The following is an 18,676-nucleotide window of genomic DNA, read 5'->3' on the forward strand; positions in this document are numbered from 1 at the left end:
CCACGCCCCGCCTCGTGTCAGCTCCTGAGTAGGCGGAAAGCGGGAGGGGGCGGGACTTGAGCGCAGCCAATCAGCTGTGGAGGAGCGAAAAGGCGGGAAAAAGCGGAACCAAAAGAAGGCGAAGGTGGCGCCAGGGATAAGGAGAGGTGGGCGCGCAGATTGGCCCTCCAGAGACGGGGCGGCCCCTTCTTAGGCGGCGTCACCCCCAAACCCCAGCACTGCCATTCCGGGTCCATAAAGGGGAGACCGCGATTCTAAGAAGGTAGCCCAGTGGCGGGGCGTGGCCTCATTCTGAGGTTCCCCACAAATCCGAGGTCCCGACTCCCAGCTTGAGGAAGTGCACTTTCATGAAAATGGAGCTGAATTCGAAAGGGAGGCCCTTATTCTGGGAAAATAGCCCCAAATGACAAAGACAGCCTGAAATATGCCCTGAGATACCTGGGTTCTCCACGAAGGGTGCTGTCACCCCCAAACCTGAAAGGGATTCTTTGGGTTCAGACCTCCCAGAGGCTCTGATCTCAATGGCCGCACCCCCTAGTCCCCAGAAAATCCCACCTGTGTCCTCTCACAGAAGGACCCAGTCCTTCTGCTCCTGGGTCACAAGACGTGGTCCCCAAATATCCCAGTCCTCCCCTGCACTCCACCTCTGGGACCCCTGACAGCCCTCACCCCACAACCCCCTCAGCCTACATTCCTGACTTCTGGAACCTGAAGCAGCCTCTTCACTTAGGTCCCCCCACTCCTGGGACCCCCAGAATCCCCCTCACCTACAGGCCCTCACCTCTCGGGAATCCTCCGTAGACCCCCTTAACCCACACCTCAACCTAGGGGACTCTCAGCGGCTCTCTCACCCTGCACCTCCACCTCTGCGACCCCTGGCAGCCCTCCCCACACAACCCCATTCCTGGGACCCCCAGCACCCGCATCCTATGTCCCCCACTTCAGGGACCCCCAGCAGCCCTCTCACCCCACACAACCCCATTCCTGGGACCCCCAGCACCCCATCCTGTGCCCCCACTCCTGGGGCCCACAGAAGCCCCTCACCACACAACCCCATTCCTGGGACCCACCTGCACCCCCATCCTATGTCCCCACTTCTGGGGCCCCTGACAACCCATTCACCCCACACCCTGACTCCTAAGAGCCTCAGCAGTCCCCTCACCCCACACAACTCCCTTCCAGGGACCCCCCCATCCCCACCCCATGTCCCCCAATCCTGGGGTCTCCAACAGCCCGTCCACCCAGTTTCCCTGACTGGCACCCCCCATCTGTGTCATCCCACAGCAGCCAAGCCCAGGGCTGGCCTGAAGCCCCCGGACGGCAGTGCCCAGCAGGCAGCGCCCAGCACCCTGACTCTCCCCTCCCAGTGGCCCCAAAGGAGAACTGCTGCCATGCACATCCCCGAAAGCCTCCAGGACCTGGCCAGCAGCGAAGCCGTGCAGTTTCTGAGAAGGCCCAAGACCATCACGCGGGTCTTCGAGGGGGTGAGGCCCTCCATGGCCCGACTATGCCCCTGGGTGACAGGAGCCAGGAGCTCTCAACTCCCAGACAGTGCGGGAGATGGGAGGGGGGCGGGCAAGGAAGGGGTCAGACGGGGAGACAAGGCAACAGGGAGCAAATGCTGACACCACCTTTTCCTGAGCACCCCACTATGGGTCCCGTGCTATTGAGGCACTTACAGACTCTCATAGTAAGGAACAGCCCTCAGAGTAGATGCTGCAAGTCCCATCTCCGAGATAAGAAAACGGGCTCAGAAAAGTTAAGTAAATGTTTTTTTCTTCGAAACAGTCTTAATTAGCCAGGCGTAGTGGCACACACCTGTAATCCTAGCTACTGAGGAGGCTGAGGCAGGATCACTAGAACCCGGGTGGTGGAGGTTGCAGTGAGCGGAGATCGTACCACTGCACTCCAGCCTGGGCAACAGAGCTAGACTCCATCTCGAAAGAAAGAAGAAAGAAAGAGAGAGAGAGAGGGAGGGAGGGGGAGGGGAGGGGAGGGGAGGGGAGGGGAGGGGAGGGGAGGAAGGAGTTTTGCTTTGTCACCCAGGCTGGAGTGCAGTGGCACGATCTCTGCTCACTGCAACTTCCACCTCCTGGGTTCAAGCGATTCTCCCGCCTCAGCCTCCCTAGTAGCCGGGATTACAGGTGTGCACCACTGCGCCTGGCTAATTTTTGTAATTTTAGTTTCGCCACGTTGGCCAGGCTGCTCTCAAACTCCTGACATCAAGTCATCCACCCATCTCAGCCTCCCAAAGTGCTGGGATTACAGGTGTCAGCCACCGCACCCAGCCTAAGTAAATTTTTTAAATCTGGGATGTCCAATGGGGTAGCCACAACCACATGAGGTTACCTCACGTTACGCTAATTAAAAGAGTTCATTCTTTAGTCATAGTGGCCACATTTTAGGTGCTCAACAGCCACATGTGGCTGGGGACTCTCAAATTAGACAGTACAGGCTGGGTGTAGTGGTTCATGCCTGTGAAACTAGCACTTTGGGAGGCCGAGGTGGGCAGATCACTTGAGGTCAGGAATTTGAGACCAGCCTGGCCAACATGGCGAAAACCTGTCTCTACTAAAAATACAAAAATCCAGGCATGGTGGCGTGAGCCTGTAGTCCCAGTTACTTAGGAGGCTGAGGCTCGAGGATGGCTTGAGCCCATGTGGCGGAGGTTGCACTCCAGCGTCAGTGACAGAGTGAGACCTTGTCTTAAAAAAAAAGACAGGCAGTGGCTCACACCTGTAATCCTAGCACTTTGGGAGGCTGAGGTGGGCAGATCAACGAGGTCAGGATATCAAGACCATCCTGGCTAACACGGTGAAACCCCGTCTCTACTAAAAATACAAAAAAATTAGCCGGGCATGGTGGCGGGTGCCTATAGTCCCAGCTACTCGGGAGACTGAGGCAGGAGAATGGCATTGACCTGGGAGGCGGAGCTTGCAGTGAGTGGAGATCGTGCCACTGCACTCCAGCCTGGGCAACAGCGTGAGATTCCATTTCAAAAAAAAAAAAAAAGTGCAGATATGGGACGTTTTCATCATGCCAGAAAGTTCTGTTAGACAGTATTGGCTAAGGTCACTCAGTAAGAGGCAGGGGCAGGATTCAAACTCAGATCTGTGAGATGCCAGAGCCCATTTATTTTCCACCTCCCAGTTGAGGGAGGAGGAGGAGAGGAACAAGGGCTGGGGAATCTAGGAAGAGAATAAGGAGTGCAGACCTAAAGTGCCAGATGTTGGGTGGTCACTATGTGCCAGGCACCGTGGCACCGTTCATTTCATCATCCCCACATTCCTGAAGAATCTGGACACCTGGAGTCAAATCCTCATTCAGCCCAGACTTTGCTGTGTGACCTTGAACCAATCACTGCTCATCTCTGGATCTCAGTACATGAAGGGTGACAGCTGTGGCTCTGACCTTTAACCTGTGCTACTTCCACCACTCTGCTTTAACAGAATTGGAAACTAAGGCCCAGGGAGATGATGAGACTTGATTGCGGTCTTGGGAGTAGGTGGGGTTCCCCAGCTCAAACCCAGGGTCTCCCCTAAGTCCTAATCCAGAGTATCTCCTCTCTGCCCCTTCTAGAGCCTGAGGTTGGAGAAGGAACAAACAGGCCTGGAATCCTGGCTCAGCCACGTGCTGTCCATGCAAAGTGACATACTGCCCAGTTTACCTGGGCCAGGCCTGGCCTCATGACCAGCAGCAGCATCTTTCTTTCTCAAAAGTGCCCCTTTTGTTTGATGGCTTGCGCGGTCACTCTGTGTCCGTGTGACCCTGAGCAAGCTATTTGATTTCTCTGAACATCTCCATACTCTCGTCTGTAAAAAGAGGATCCTAATGCTCTACCCCTAGGAAAGACCATTGTGAAAATGAAACAAATTAATGCCTATAAACTGATTAGCATGGGACAGGCAAGTAGTGATCTTTCCTTAGTGATTTTTTTTTTTTTTTTTTTTTTTTTTTGAGACAGAGGCTTGCTCTGTCACCCAGGCTGGAGTGCAGTGGTGCAGTCTCAGCTCACTGCAACCTCCGCCTCCCAGGCTCAAGCAATTCTCGTGCCTTCCGAGTAGCTAGGATTCCCAGCATGCACCACCACGCTTGGCTAATTTTTGTATTCTTAGTAGAGATGGGGTTTCACCATGTTGGCCAGACTGGTCTTGAACTCCTGACCTCAAATGATCCACCCTCCTCGGCCTTCCAAAGTGTTGGGATTACAGGCGTGAGCCACCACACCCAGCCTTAAACAGTGATTATTATCAAAACAAACCATTACTCATGAGTGAGGAGAGGGCCTAGGATGATCGAGATTTGTGTCCATTGTCCTTCCCCAGGGAAAGAGGGGAATCTTGAAAACCACATTCCACACCCAATTTTTTGCTGGTGTTAACTTCTCTACTCCTCACCACAACCCTATGACACAGGCTTACGATCCCTGTTTAACCCAAGGGGAAACTGAGGCTTACAGAGGCCGAGTGGCTTGCCCAAGGACATCACCCAGCTAATGAGCAAGTGCAACTTGGATCCACCCACCTGTCTGGAAAGCCTCAGAAGGCAGGGCGGGTGGCAAGGGAGACGGAAGCCCAGCTGGTGTGGACTGATGCAGGGAAAGGGGAGGAAGAGCCGCCAACCGTGCCAGACGTTCTGGTCACGGACTTTGCCTGCCGCCTCCATCCACCCCCCCCCACCCCCCCGCCCTCTCCTTCTTCCCCCTGGTCTGGCTCCTCAGTAGGGAGTCTCTGGGCAGCTGGTACTCTTGTCCTCACTGCCGCCTGCCAGCTGGTGCCTTAACGGATGAATCTTTGCTCCCTCCCTAGGGACAGGCCAGGGAGGGCATGGAAGGAGTTTGGACTGAGGCTTCAGAGGGATAGGGTCCCTCCAGCCCAGATGAGCCCCTGCTCCTCCAATCTCCAGTGCCCTGGGCTCATGTCACAGCCCAGGGTTTTGGGGGTCAGTGGACAGACAGCCCACCCACCTAGATGTCAGGAGGGCTGGATTCCAATCCCCCTTCCACCGCTTACTGACCTTGAGAGGACGCCTCCCCTCTCTGGGCAAATCACAAGAATGACCATTTTCCTGAGCACCTGCTAGAGCCAAGCCCCGACCCCCGCATTCCTCCTTTTCATAGCATAGAAACAGACCAGGAAACTGAGGCTCCAAGAGATGAGTGATTGGCCCCAGGCCATACAGCTGGCACAGTCAGACATGTCTGGCTCTTTCCACTCCACCAAAATGGCTTCGATTTATCACCTGTGAAACAGAAATGAATTAATAACCTCCACCACGTGGGGCCGGTGTGAGGTTCCAGGGAGGTAGCACAGGTAAAATGAATATGGTCTCAAAAATGATCGATGTGCTTTCCCGTACTGGACCTGGCTCTGCCTCAGACCAACAGGGCCAGACACTCCCTCTCCATAGTCAGTTCTTCTGCTCCAAAATAGGCAGAATCATCTTACAGCCGCCTCCCTCCAAGGGTTGCTGTGCGGATCAAGTGAGATGATGGATGTGAACACCCTTGGTTATTGCCGAAGGGCTAGGCAAAAACAGGGAGTCAGGGCGTTGCTGTTGTTGTTGTTGTTGTTCACAGAAGGCAATTAAGGCAAAGGAGAAGGGAGGATGGACGGAAGCTGAGGAGTTTAGGGGTCAGTTCTTTGCCTCCTCCATCTCCACTCTGAAGGGCAGGGCAAGAGTCAAGACAAAACCAAAGTCATTCACTCTTTCAACATACATTTGCTGAAGTCCAGTCTAGTGCTGGATGCTGGGGATAGAGAGGAGGGGCCCGGCAAGGTGGCTCACGCCTGTAATCCCAACACTTTGAAAGGCCAAGGCAGGAGGATTGCTTGAGGCCAGGAGTTTGAGACCTGCTTGTGCAACATAGTGATACCGTCTCTACAAAAAATTAAATATGAGTGAGGCATGGTATTTCGCACTTGTAGTCCCAGCTACTCAGGAGGCTGAGGTGGCAGGATCGCTTGAGCCCAGGAGGTCGAGGCTGCAGTGAGCCGTGATCATGCCACTGCACTCCGGCCTGCAAGACACAGTGAGACACTGTCTCAAAAAAAGAAAAAAGAGAGAGTCCTATGTGGAGCCTGTCCAGGAAGAGTTCCAATTCTAACGAAGGGGAGATTTTCTTTTTCTTCTCTGTTGAGACAGGGTCTCACTCTGTTGCCCAGGCTGGAGTGCAGTGGTGCAATCACAGCTCACTGCACTCCCAACCTCGTGGGTTCAAGCGATCCTTCCATCTTAACTTCCCAAAGCACTGGGATTATAGGCACGAGCCACCACACCAGACCAAAGGGAAGATTTTCAACAGTCTGTTTCCCTTGGCCTACCCACCCCCAACCCCAACCCCTATCGCTAACACTGCCACTTCCAATCAATCACCAAGTCCTATTTTACACGCTAAATATTACTGAATTCCCCAGGGCTCTGGCCTCAGCGTTTCTCGCCTGGGCCTCCCCGCCTCCTCTCAGGTGTGTTGGCCTCTCGTCTTGCCCACCGCCAATCCATCAGCCACGTGACCGCAGAGGGCTTCTCTAACCCCAAGGCTGACCTTGGCTGTCCCCTGCACATAACAAGCCTCCTGTTCATAACATTGAATGCTTTCCATGGCTCCCCAAGTCTGGCTCCTGGCCCTGTTGTTCCAGGCCTCTTAGAGGCTGCCTCCCACCCACTTTTCCAGCCTCATCTCACACCAAAACCCTCCAGTGAGTTTCTCTCTTATCTCTGAAGCTGCCCGCTCTGCAGCATCTGGCTTTTCCACGTGCCGTCCGCCCTGCCAGGAATGCCCTTCCTCCTCTTGTCTTCCCAAGAAACTCCTTGTTCTTTAAGGTCCAGCTCAGAACTCACCTTAAATCCAGCCCTCATTCTGGCTTCCGCCTTGACTCTCTTCCTGACCCCAGGCCCCAGCCTCCTCCCTACCACCCCATCTACACACCAGCTCATCTTTGTCTGGCACAGACCTGCCCTGCTGCATTGTGACCATCTGGGACAAATCACTGGGGATTCAAATTTTCACTGAATTTCGTTGACAGGAGCCCCCCCACTCAAGGCGCGTGGTCCAGCGTGAGGTAGGAGAGCAGGCGGTCAAGGGCAGACTCAGGAGACAGGTTGCTTCAGTTCAAATCCAGGCTCAGACACTGACACTGACCAGCTGACTTTTTTTTTTTTTTTTGTGACAGGGTCTCACTGTGTCTCACAGCCTGGAGTGCAGTGGCACTATCAGAGCTCACTGCAGCCTTGACTTCTGGGTCTCAGGTGATCCTCCTACCTCAGCCCCGCAAGTACCTGGGACTTCAGGTGCACACCACCACACTGAGCTAATTTTTTTTTTTTTTTAATTTTTTGTAGATACTAGGTCTCACTCTGTTGCCTGGGCTGGTCTCCTGAGCTCAAGCGATTCCTCCCACCTTGGCCTCCCAAGTGTTGGGATTACAGACGTGAGCCACCGTGCTTGGCCTTTTGTTTGTTTGTTTGTTTTGAGACAAAGTCTTGCTCTCTCACCTCGGCTGGAGTGCAGTGGCATGATCATGGCTCACTGCAGCCTCAGCCTCCTGGACTCAAGTGATCCTCCTGCCTCAGCCTCCCAAGTAGCTGGGACTACAGGTATGCACCACCACCCCCAGCAATTTTTGTTTTTAATGTTTTTGTAGAGACTGGGTCTCACTCTGATGCCCAGGCTGGTCTCGAACTCCTGGCCTGACACAGTCCTCCCACCTCAGCCTCCCAAAGTGCTTGAATTACAGGCATGAGCCATCTCGCCCAGCCAGCTAATTGGGTTCAGCCAATTCCTTATCCTCTCTGTGCCTCAGTTCCATGATCTGAAACACATGGCTGTGAGTCGTGCCCACGTCCTAGGGTGGCTGTAAGGATGACCTGGGTGAGGGTTTGTAGAGTGTTTCTGTGGTTTATTTAGCAAATACACATAGAAGACAGGCATGGATGCGGACTGTGCACCATGCACAGACGAGAGGGACAGGGTTACCGGATCAGTGTCGTTCTTTGTCTAAAACAAAATCCCGAAGCCAAAAAACAAGGCAAAATGTTAATATGTGTTAGTTTGGCCAGTCGACACTGGGCGTTTATGTTTCTCTTCGTATTTTTCTGTATGCTTGGACTATTTTGCAAATTGAACCTAAGAAATGAATAGGAATTAGTGAGGCCAGGAGGGAGGAGACAGAAGTTGCAGAGGGAAAGGCTCTAAGTGCCTCCTCTCATTTAGTCCTCAGAACCACCCCAGAGGGAAGAGCTGAGAGGCAGAGAGAATAATCACGACTGCCAACACTGATTCAGCTCTTCCCATGTCCCGGGCACCGGGCCAAGCATTTTATATGGGTACCTGGGTTTGGTGGCAGAAGGAGAGTGTGGAGGAGGCAGGGGTGAGTGGGGAGAGATGAAACTGGAAGAGTGAGGGGGGCGGAGATTCTGCAGGGCCTCCAAGGCCAGGCTTCAGGGCTGGGACTCAGTCCTGAGGCACTGGGGAGCCATGAGGGACTGTGAGCAGGGAGGGGCAGAGTGTGGAAAGATTCCTCTGGGGCTGTGGTGGGGATGGGCTGAGGTGGGGGAGACTGGAGGTGGGGAGGCTGGAGGAGGCTGGGGCAAGGGCCAAGGAGAGCGGACGAGGCCTGAGCCAGGATGCAGCAGAGGGGACAAGGGGCAGGAAGCTGAGGGCTGTGACACTATGACAATGACAAGGAGGAAGGGGCCCAGACGGACCAGTGACTGGGTATACAGAAAGATCAACAGCACCAGGGAGGAAGGAGGAGGAACTTCAGGGAAAGACTAAGCTCCTCTCTGGCCCCTGGGAATCCACAGGTCTTCTCCCTGATTATCTTCTCCTCCCTGCTGACTGATGGCTACCAGAACAAGATGGAGTCTCCGCAGCTCCATTGCATTCTCAACAGCAACAACGTGGCCTGCAGCTTTGCCGTGGGAGCCGGCTTCCTGGCCTTCCTCAGCTGCCTGGCCTTCCTCGTCCTGGACACCCAGGAGACCCACATTGCTGACACCCGCTTCAAGACAGCTTTCCAGCTTCTGGACCTCATCCTGGCTGGTAAGCCCCCAGGACCCCCCACCCACAGCTGCCCCTCCTCCTGCTCACAGCCCTCCTGGCTCCCCAGGGCCTCCCGGGCACAACCCTTCAGCCGGCCTCCACCCTGACGGTCCTCCCAGCAGGAGGCATCTGACCACAAGTGGCCCAGAGCTTCTCACTGCTCCTGACACCTGCTGTCTCCTCCTGGGGAATTATTATTACCCTTCAGACTCTGGGTAAGGGTCACCTCTTCTGACCCCCAGGCAAATTACAGCGGCCTCCTTTCTGCCCTATGTTTTCTTTGCTTCCCTCATTCACAGAAAATCTTTTTTTATTATTTTTTTGAGGGGATGGAGTGTCACTCTGTCGCCAGGCTGGAGTGCACTGGCACAGTTTCGGCTCACTGCAACCTCCGCCTCCCGGGTTCAAGCGATTCTTCTGTCTCAGCCTCCCGAGTAGCTGGGACTACAGGCGCATGCCACCATGCCCAGCTAATTTTTTTTTGTATTTTAATAGAGACGGGGTTTCACCATGTTAGCCAGGATGGTCTCGATCTCCTGACCTCGTGATCTGCCCGCCTCTGCCTCCCAAAGTGCTGGGATTACAGGCATGAGCCAAAGTCTTGCCTCCTAACCACTGCCAAACACTCCCGATGGAGCCTGGCACACATCTAGCACAAAATGTGTGTCCTTCTTCTTTGGGGCCTGACCTCCTTCCTCTCAGTCTATTTGATCTCAACTCCTCCCCACCCTGCCGCTCCTCCTCGCCACTGGGCCACTCCCAGTGACTTAGGGCCAAGGGAGCCCTGGAAGGTCGTTCTATCTAGTGCTATGCAGGAGAACTCCCTGTGAGGGTGGGAATGTTCTGTCCCCGCACTTTCTCATGCAGGAGCCACTTCCCGCCCGTGGCTACTAAGCACTTTGAAATGCAGCCGCTGGCGGGGCGAGGTGGCTCACTCCCGGAATCCCGGCACTTTGGGAGGCCGAGGCAGGCGGATCACTTGAGGCCAGGAGTTCGAGACCAGCCCGGCCAACAGGCAAAACCCCATCTCTACTGAAAACACAAAAATTAACTGGGCAGGGAGGTGAGTGCCTGTAATCCCAGCTACTCGGAAGGCTGAACCAGGAGAATCGCTTGAATCCGGGAGGCAGAGCTTGCAGTGAGCTGAGATTGCACCATGGCACCCCAGCCTGGGCAACAGAGCCAGACTCTGTCTCAACAACAACAACAAAAAGAAATGTGGCCAGTGCAGCTGAGAAACTTTTTTTTTTTTTTGGAGACGGAGTCTCGCTCTGTCACCCGGGCTGGAGTGCAGTGGCCGGATCTCAGCTCACTGCAAGCTCCGCCTCCCGGGTTTATGCCATTCTCCTGCCTCAGCCTCCCGAGTAGCTGGGACTACAGGCGCCGGCCACCTAGCCCGGCTAGATTTTTGTATTTTTTAGTAGAGACGGGGTGGTCTCGATCTCCTGACCTCGTGATCCGCCCGCTTCGGCCTCCCAAAGTGCTGGGATTACAGGCTTGAGCCACTGCACCCAACCTTTTTTTTTTTTTTTTGAGACAGAGTTGCACTCTGTCGCCCAGGCTGGAGTACAATGGCACAATCTCAGTTCACTGTAACCTCCGTCTCACAGATTCAAGCAATTCTCCTGCTTCAGCCTCCTGAGTAGCTGGGACTACAGGCACCCGCCACCATGCCTGGCTAATTTTTCTTTTTTTCAGTAGAGACGGGGTTTCACCATGTTGCCTGGTCTGGTCTCGAACACTTGGCCTCAAGTGATCCACTTGCCTCAGCTTCCCAAAGTGCTGGGATTACAGGCGTGAGCCACCTCGCCCGGCCTAAGATCCTGTGTTAATGAATAGAAATTTAAACAGCTGCATGTGGCTGGCAGCTCCTGTATGAGACAGCGCAACTCTGCTCCAGCAGCTCACCTTAGGGAAGGCAAGGAGGGATTGGGGAATGACTCCTGGGAGATGTGTCAACATAGAAGCTGAGAAAAAAAAAAGTATTTTTCAATAACACGTGGAAGGTCGTGCAGCAAGACTGACAGCCCCATCCTTCCCATGCCTCAGCAGCCCTGCCTGAGCGAGCTTTCCTCCTGCCCCCTCTTCTCTCCCTGTGACACCACAGCTCTCTGGGCGGTTGTCTGGTTCGTGGGTTTCTCCTTCCTGGCCAACCAGTGGCAGCATTCGCCGCCCAAAGAGTTCCTCCTGGGGAGCAGCAGTGCCCAGGCGGCCATCGCCTTCACCTTCTTCTCCATCCTTGTCTGGGTGAGGACAAGCCCCTCCACCGCCCCTCCCTAGGAGGGGCATCCTCTGCAGGGTGGGGTTGAAAGGGCTAGAACATTCCTGCTCTCACTTAGCTCCCCTGGGAGTCAGGGACGAGGGGGCTCCCCCAGGACTCCACTGGTCCCTTCCAGGTGCCGCTTCCTCTGAGCAGCCACAGCCCAGCATCAGGGCCTGTGCTTTGGCCCAGGGCTCCTGGACAGTGAGCAGTCCGAACACCGGTACCGTTTGTCTCCTTCCCAGGCCAGTCCCCAGCCCAGTCCCTCTCCTGACCTGCCCAGCCCAAGCCAGCCTTCAGACGCCATTTTCTGCCCACAGATATTCCAGGCCTACCTGGCATTCCAGGACCTCCGAAATGATGCTCCAGTCCCTTACAAGCGCTCCCTGGATGAGGGCGGCATGGTGCTGACCACCCTCCCCTTGCCCTCCACCACCAGCCCTATGAACATGCCCACCACTGGCCCCAACAGCCTGAGTTATGCCAGCTCTGCCTTGTCCCCCTGTCTGACCGCTCCAAAGGCCCCCCGCCTCGCTATGATGCCTGACAACTAAATATCCTTATCCACATCAATAAAGAGAGAATCCTCCCTCCAGAAGGGTTTCTAAAAACAGCCCTCAGTCCTTATCATGTCTGTTCCACTCTTGTCCCTTGAGTGGCGAGGGTGGGTAAGAATCCCACAAGGTCACCATTGGGGTCTCTGCACTGGGTCACATTTCCATAGCATCCCCTGGAGTCATCATTGGGGCACCACCTTGACAGTGATGGATTGGAAGTGATGAGAGGAGGGAAGCACTTTTTTTTTTTTTTTTTTTGAGACAGTGTCTCACTGTGTCACCCAGGCTGGAGTGCAGTGGCGCAATCTCAGCTCACTGCAACCTCTGCCTTCCAGGTTCAAGCAATTCTCCTGCCTCAGCCTCCCTAGTAGCTGGCATTACAGGTGCGCACCACCAAGCCTGGCTAATTTTTGTATTTTCAGTAGAGACGGGGTTTTACCATGTTGGTCAGTCTGGTGTCAAACTTCTGACCTTGTGATCCACCCACCTTGGCTTCCCAAAGTGCTGAGATTACAGGCGTGAGCCACCGCGCCTGGCCAGGAAGCACTTTTTTCAGGCCTGTTGCACACTAAGTCCTGTCAAGTCATTACTCCTTGAGTCCCCACATTGGCCAGGGGAGGGAGGCACAAGGAGCCTCCTCTTACAGTTGAGGAAGCAAAAGTTCAGAGAGAGAAAATGCTTCTACCTGTGGAGAGAATACCAAAAGGAAGGGCCAACAAGGCGACCCAGCCCTGTCACTCAAGCCCAAGCCCTTTCACTCCCCACCAAAGACTAAAAACCATGGCGTGTGAGGAGTCGGTGAAGGAACGAGGTGCTGAGTCCGCAAACAAGATTCAAGGGAGACCCTTGTCTTCAAATATTTCAAAGAATATCTTCGGGGAGGAGGGGTTTTTATTCCAGGAGAACCCCAGTGGTAAGCTGGGGACTCAGGCACAGGCCACAAACATTCCGACCTGTAGGAGCCAGGCAGGAAAACCCAGTGGGTGAAGTGCCTATTAAGGGAGTAGTGGGGACAGGGCCACGTCCAGGAGGGGCAGCCTCCAATCAGCACACATTCGGTAACGGGGCCTGGAGTTTCTTTTCTTTTCTTTTTTTTTCTGAGATGGCACCTTGCTTTGCAGCCCAGACTGGAGTGCAGTGGTACAATCATAGCTCTCTACAGCCTTGACCTCCTGGCATCAAGCAATTCTCCTGCCTCAAGCCCCAAAGTAGCTGGGACTACAGGTGTGTGCCACCACTCCCAGCTAATTTTTCAATTTTTTGAAGAGATGGGATCTCACTGTTGCCTGGGCTGGTCTTGAACTCCTGGGCTCAAGCAGTCCTCCTGCCTTGGCATCCCAAAGTGCTGGGATTATAGGCATGAGCCATCACTTGGCCAGCCTGGGGTTTCTAGAACAGTGCTGTCCACTTGAAATCTGATGTGACAGGCCGGGCGCGGTGGCTCAAGCCTGTAATCCCAGCACTTTGGGAGGCTGAGACGGGCGGATCACTAGGTCAGGAGATCGAGACCATCCTGGCTAACACAGTGAAATCCCATCTCTACTAAAAAATACAAAAAACTAGCCGGGTGTGGTGGCGGGCGCCTGTAGTCCCAGCTACTCGGGAGGCTGAGGCAGGAGAATGGCGTGAACCCAGGAGGCGGAGCTTGCAGTGAGCTGAGATCCTGCCACTGTGCTCCAGCCTGGGCGACAGAGGGAGACTCCGTCTCAAAAAAAAAAAAAAAAAAAAAATCTGATGTGACACCCAAGGAGAGTTTAAAATAGTCTAGTGGCCACATTGAGAAAAGTAAAACGAGGCTGGATGTGGTGGCTCATGCCTATAATCCCAGCACTTTGAAAGGCCAAGGTGGGCGGATGACTTGAGGAGGCCAGAAGTTCAAGACCAGCCTGACCAACATGGTGAAACCCCGTCTCTACTAAAAATACAAAAATTAGTTGGGTATGCCTGTAATCCCAGCCACTTGGGAGTCTGAGGCACGAGAATCACTTGAAACCAGGAGGTGGAGGTTGCAGTGAGCCAAGATTACACCACTGCACTACAGAATGAGACTCTGTCTCAAAACAAAAAAAGTAAAATGAAACAAGTGAAATTAATTTTAATATTTTATTTATGTCAATGTATCCAAAATATCATTTCAACATGTAATCAACATAAAAATTATTAGTGAGGCATTTTCCACTCTTTGGTACTAAGTTTTTGAAATCCATTGTGTATTTATACCCATAGCATGCCTCAGTTTGGACTTGCCAGGTTTCAGGGGCTCAACGGTCACACATAACCACTGGCCACCCTACCAGGCAGTACAGCTATAGAAACTCCAGTTTTTCTACGACAATTTGGACATCCATTCTGTAGGGGTTTTAAACTGTGAAATCTGCCGGGGACGGTGGCTCACGCCTGTAATCCCAGCATTTCGGGAGGCCAAGGCGGATGGATCATGAGGTCAGGAGTTTGAGACCATCCTGGCTAACATGGTGAAACCCCGTCTTTACTAAAAATATAAAAATTAGCCGGGCATGGTGGCGGGCGCCTGTAGTCCCAGCCACTTGGGAGGCTGAGGCAGGAGAATCGCTTGAACCCAGGAGGGGAGTTTGCAGTGAGCTGAGATCGTGCCACTGCACTCCAGCCTGGGCGACAGAGCGAGACTCCGTCTCTAAATAAAATAAAATGTGAAATCAGGCCAGGTGCGGTGACTCACACCTATAATCCCAGCACTTTGGGAGGCCGAGGTGGGTGGATCACAAGGTCATGAGTTCAAGACCAGCCTGACCAACATGGTGAAACCCCACCTCTACTAAAAATACAAAAATTAACCAAAAAACACAAAAATTAACAAATACAAAATTTACAATTTGTATTTGTAAAAATACGAAAATTAACTACAACCAGCGGGTGCCTGTAGTCCCAGCTATTCAGGAGGCTGAGGCAGGAGCATTGCTTGAACCCAGGAGGCAGAGGTTGCAGGGACCCGAGATGGCACCCCTGCACTTCAGCCTGGGTGACAGAGCAAGACTCCATCTCAAAAAAAGAAATTGAAATCGGTGGGCAACAAATACAAAATAAACGTTGGGTAGGCCAAATGCAACACACCTGCCTGGGGCCACTGTGGCCTGCAGAGCACTAGTTCACAAAGCGGACGAAAGGATACGAGATGTGGGGAATCAAATTTGGGTTCCATTAGTCCTTTTCTGGAGGCTTCCTGTGTGGCTGGCCCTGTACCTGGAGGTGTAGAAATAACTACGTGGTCCCACTGGGCGTAGAGAGAAAACAGCAGCAGCGCAGGGAGACAGGAAGTGTTCTGACACGGAAATGAAAGGACTCAGCGCTAGACATCCCTCTGGGTAAGCTTGGGTGTGTCACTGGGCCCAAGTTGTATTGGCTATAAAACTAAATAATTAGACAGTTTTTTTTTTTTTTTTCAAAGACAGGATCTCTGTTGCCCAGGCTGGAGTGCAGTAGAGTGATCACAACTCACTGCTGCCTCAACTTCCTGGGCTCAAATAATCTTCCCACCTCAGCCTCCTGAGTAGCTGGGACCAAAGGTGCAGGCCGCCATGCCTGGTTAGTTTTTTGTTTTTTATTTATTATTTTTTTTGAGATGGAGTCTCACTCTGTCACCCAAGCTAGAGTGCAATGGCTCAGTCTAATCTCACTGCAACTTCTGCCTCCCAGGTTCAAGTGATTCGCCTGCCTCAGCCTCCTGAATAGTTGGGACTACAGGCACATGCCACCCAGCTAATTTTTGTATTTGTAGTAGAGATATGGTTTCACTATGTTGGCCAGGCTGGTCTCGAATTCCTGACCTTGTGATCCACCCACCTTGGCCTCCCAAAGTGCTGGGATTACAGGCGTGAGCCACCACGTCCAGCCTCTTTTTTTTTTTTTTAAGAGGGTGTCTCACTCTTTTTGCTCAGGCTGGTCTTGAACTCCTGGGCCCAAACAATTCTCTCACCTCCACTTCCCAAAGTGCTGGGATTACAGGCATAAGCCACTGCATTCAGCTAAAGAATTGAACCGGATTTAGATGGATGCTTTTCAGACTGTTCAAAGAGATGCCAGCTGGGCGCGGTGGCTCATGCCTATAATCCCAGCACTTTGGGAGGCCAAGGCGGGTGGAACACCTCAGGTCAGGAGTTCAAGACTAGCCTGGCCAACATGGTGAAACCTCATCTCTAAAAAATACAAAAATTGGGCTGGGCCCAGTGGCTCACACCTGTAATCCCAGCACTTTGGGAGGCCGAGGCGGGTGGATCACTAGGGAAGGAGTTCAAGACCAGCCTGGCCAAGATGGTGAAACCCAGTCTCTACTAAAAATACAAAAATTAGCCAGGCGTGGTGGTGGGCGCCCGTAATCTCAGCTACTTGGGAGGCTGAGGCAGAGAACTGCTTGAACCTGGGAGGCGGAGTTTGCAGTGAGCCAAGATCGCGCCACTGCACTCCAGCCTGGGTGACAGAGCGAGATTTTATATTAAAAAAAAAAAAAAAGAAAGAAAAGAAAATTAGCTGGGCACAGTGGCAGGCACCTGTAGTCCCAGCTACTTGGGAGGCTGAGGCAGGAGAATTCCTTGAGCCTGGGAGGCAGAGGTTGCAGTGAGCTGAGATTACGCCACGGTACTCCAGCCTGGGCTATGAAGCAAGACCCTGTCTCAAAAAAACAAAAACAAAAACAAACAAAAAAAAGAGATGCCTCGGGGCTGGGTGTGGTGGCTCATGCCTGTAATCCCAGCACTTTGGGAGGCTGAGGCTGGAAGACTTGAAGTCAGGAGTTTTTGAGACCAGCCTGACCAACATGGTGAAATCCTGTCTCTACCAAAAAATACAAAAATTAGGCCGGGCGCGGCAGCTCACACCCGTAATCCCAGCAACTTTGGGAGGCTGAGCCAGGTGGATCACCTGAGGTTGGGAGTTCAAGACCAGCCTGGCCAACATGGTGAAACCCCGTCTCTAAAAAATACAAAAATTAGCTGTGCGTGGTGGCGGGCACCTGTAGTCCCAGCTACTTGGGAGGCTGAGGCAGAAGAATTGCTTGAACCCAGGAGGCGGAGTTTGCAGCAAAGTGAGATCACATCACCGCAGTCCAGCCTGGGTAACAGAGGAAGACTCTGTCTCAAAAAAAAAAAAAAAAATTAGCCAGGTTTGATGGTACACGCCTGTAGTCCCAGCTACTCTGGAGGCTGAGGTAGGAAAATCACTTGAACCAAGGAGGCAGAGGTTGCAGTGAGAGAAGATCGTGCCACAGCATTCCAACCTGGGAGAGTGAGACCACAGCATTCCAGCCTAGGAGAGTGAGAAAAAAAAAAAGAAAGAAAAAAAAGAGGCGCCTTGGGTTGAGCAGGCAGCAATACAACCCCTTCCCCAGTCAACCCCAGCGAGTGAGCAGCCCTGCTCCTGTTTTCCATATTGGGCTTCCAGGCACAAATCTAAACAGAAGGTCCCTTGACTTAAGAGAAAGAAACAAAAAAAAAACACTGAGAAACCACATAGCGTTGGTTAAACACACAAGCTCTGGCTCACAAAGCCCAGGTGCAAAGCCCACCTTTGCCACTCACCCCTCTGAACCTGTTTCCTCATCCACAAACTGCCCCCTCTGTAGGGATGCCATGAGGGTCACAGGAGCTCATCCACGCAACACACAGTGCCTGGCCCATTTCAAGAGCTCAGGAAACGCCAGCTCCCTGCCTCCTCAAGCTTCCAGAGCCAGCCTCCAGGGAAGCCGCAGGCAGTTTATACAGTTTAGGAAGGTCTTAGAGGACATCTAGGAAGTTTGACCTAGTCAAGGGTCAAAAATCCAAAAGCTAACAACAGCCAGGCAGGTAACATAAGTGAAGAAAGTAGGCCAGGTGTGAGGCCAATCTGGAGAGAGACAAGGAAAATATTTCACTTTCCTCTTAACTTCGCAAACAAACAAAAATAACCACCTGGCGACAGCCCAATAATAAATGTAACAAGCCTGCAGCCAAGTCCTGGGGACTGTGGTAAAAAGAGCTGCATCCCATCCATTCAGATCCAGCCATCTGTTGCCATCCAGAAATGAGGACCCAGCATTGTTAGACCGATGTTTTTTTTTTTTTTTTTCAAGAGAAGCCAGAAATCTAGATTCTAGACTTTAATGTGAGAATCTGGTTTTTAAAGGCTAGCGACCCATTCTTTATTTTTTTAAGAAAACAATGCCTCAACAAAAAATGTCAAGTTAGGGTGGGACGGGGGCTGCCCACGTGTGGTCCCTGACATACATGCTTTTTTTTTTTTTTTGAGATAGAGTCTCACTCTGTCACCCAGGCTGGAGTACAGTGGCGCAATCTCGGCTCACTGAAACCTTCGCCTTCTGGGTTCAAGCAATTCTCCTGCCTCAGCCTCCTGAGTAGCTGGGACTACAGGTGTGCACCACCACACCCAGCTAATTTTTTTCGTATTTTTAGTAGAGACAGGGTTTCGCCATGTTGGCCAGACTGGTGATCCTGACCTCAGGTGATCCACCTGCCTCGGCCTCCCAAAGTGCTGGGATTACAGACATGAGCCACCACGCCCAGCCAATGTTCCTGAAGGTCCTCTGCAACCCTGAGGGTTTGGAGAACCATCAGACAAGTTCTGTGCCAAGGTAAGAAGACTCTTCAAGATTCTCTCCAAAACTTCTTCCCAGCAGCACCGCAAGGAACTGCACAGCTGAGAGTCTTGGGAGACCCAGTTTCTCCTCTTCCTGCTCCTCCCAGGCCTCGTCGCCTGCAGATGGTCAATAAGGCAAAAGCAGAAGCAGAAAGAAGGGCAGGGGCGAGACCCCACACACGCCAGAGACAGAGTGGCAAGGAGCAGTGAAAG

General features: G+C 52.9%; 1 protein-coding gene across 4 annotated transcripts; it reads left to right on the forward strand.

The window, feature by feature from the left end:
- Positions 1-17: 17 nt before the first annotated feature.
- Positions 18-11,916, forward strand: SYNGR4 (synaptogyrin 4). 4 transcript variants are annotated; one of them, XM_033223881.1, is made up of 5 exons: positions 18-124; positions 1,285-1,484; positions 8,806-9,043; positions 11,151-11,290; positions 11,624-11,916. In XM_033223881.1, the coding sequence occupies exons 2-5, from the start codon at positions 1,392-1,394 to the stop codon at positions 11,855-11,857; spliced, it is 705 nt and encodes a 234-aa protein (XP_033079772.1). In that variant the 5' UTR covers positions 18-124; positions 1,285-1,391; the 3' UTR covers positions 11,858-11,916. The 4 variants fall into 4 exon arrangements, with proteins under 4 accessions (XP_033079772.1, XP_033079771.1, XP_033079770.1 ...); XM_033223880.1 differs by having other exon boundaries at positions 44-146; XM_033223879.1 differs by lacking the exon at positions 18-124 and adding an exon at positions 154-262.
- Positions 11,917-18,676: the final 6,760 nt, after the last annotated feature.

The sequence above is a fragment of the Trachypithecus francoisi genome, unplaced genomic scaffold (assembly GCF_009764315.1).
Source record: "Trachypithecus francoisi isolate TF-2019V2 unplaced genomic scaffold, Tfra_2.0 Lachesis_group12, whole genome shotgun sequence".
Classification (NCBI taxonomy): Eukaryota; Metazoa; Chordata; class Mammalia; order Primates; family Cercopithecidae; genus Trachypithecus; species Trachypithecus francoisi.

Bases quoted from the DNA above. Each gene is read 5' to 3' on its own strand.
- SYNGR4 (XM_033223881.1), top strand. From the start codon at position 1,392: ATGCACATCCCCGAAAGCCTCCAGGACCTGGCCAGCAGCGAAGCCGTG. The intron at 1,485-8,805 runs GTGAGGCCCTCC...GGGAATCCACAG, and splicing joins TCACGCGGGTCTTCGAGGGG to GTCTTCTCCCTGATTATCTT. The intron at 11,291-11,623 runs GTGAGGACAAGC...TTCTGCCCACAG, and splicing joins TCTTCTCCATCCTTGTCTGG to ATATTCCAGGCCTACCTGGC.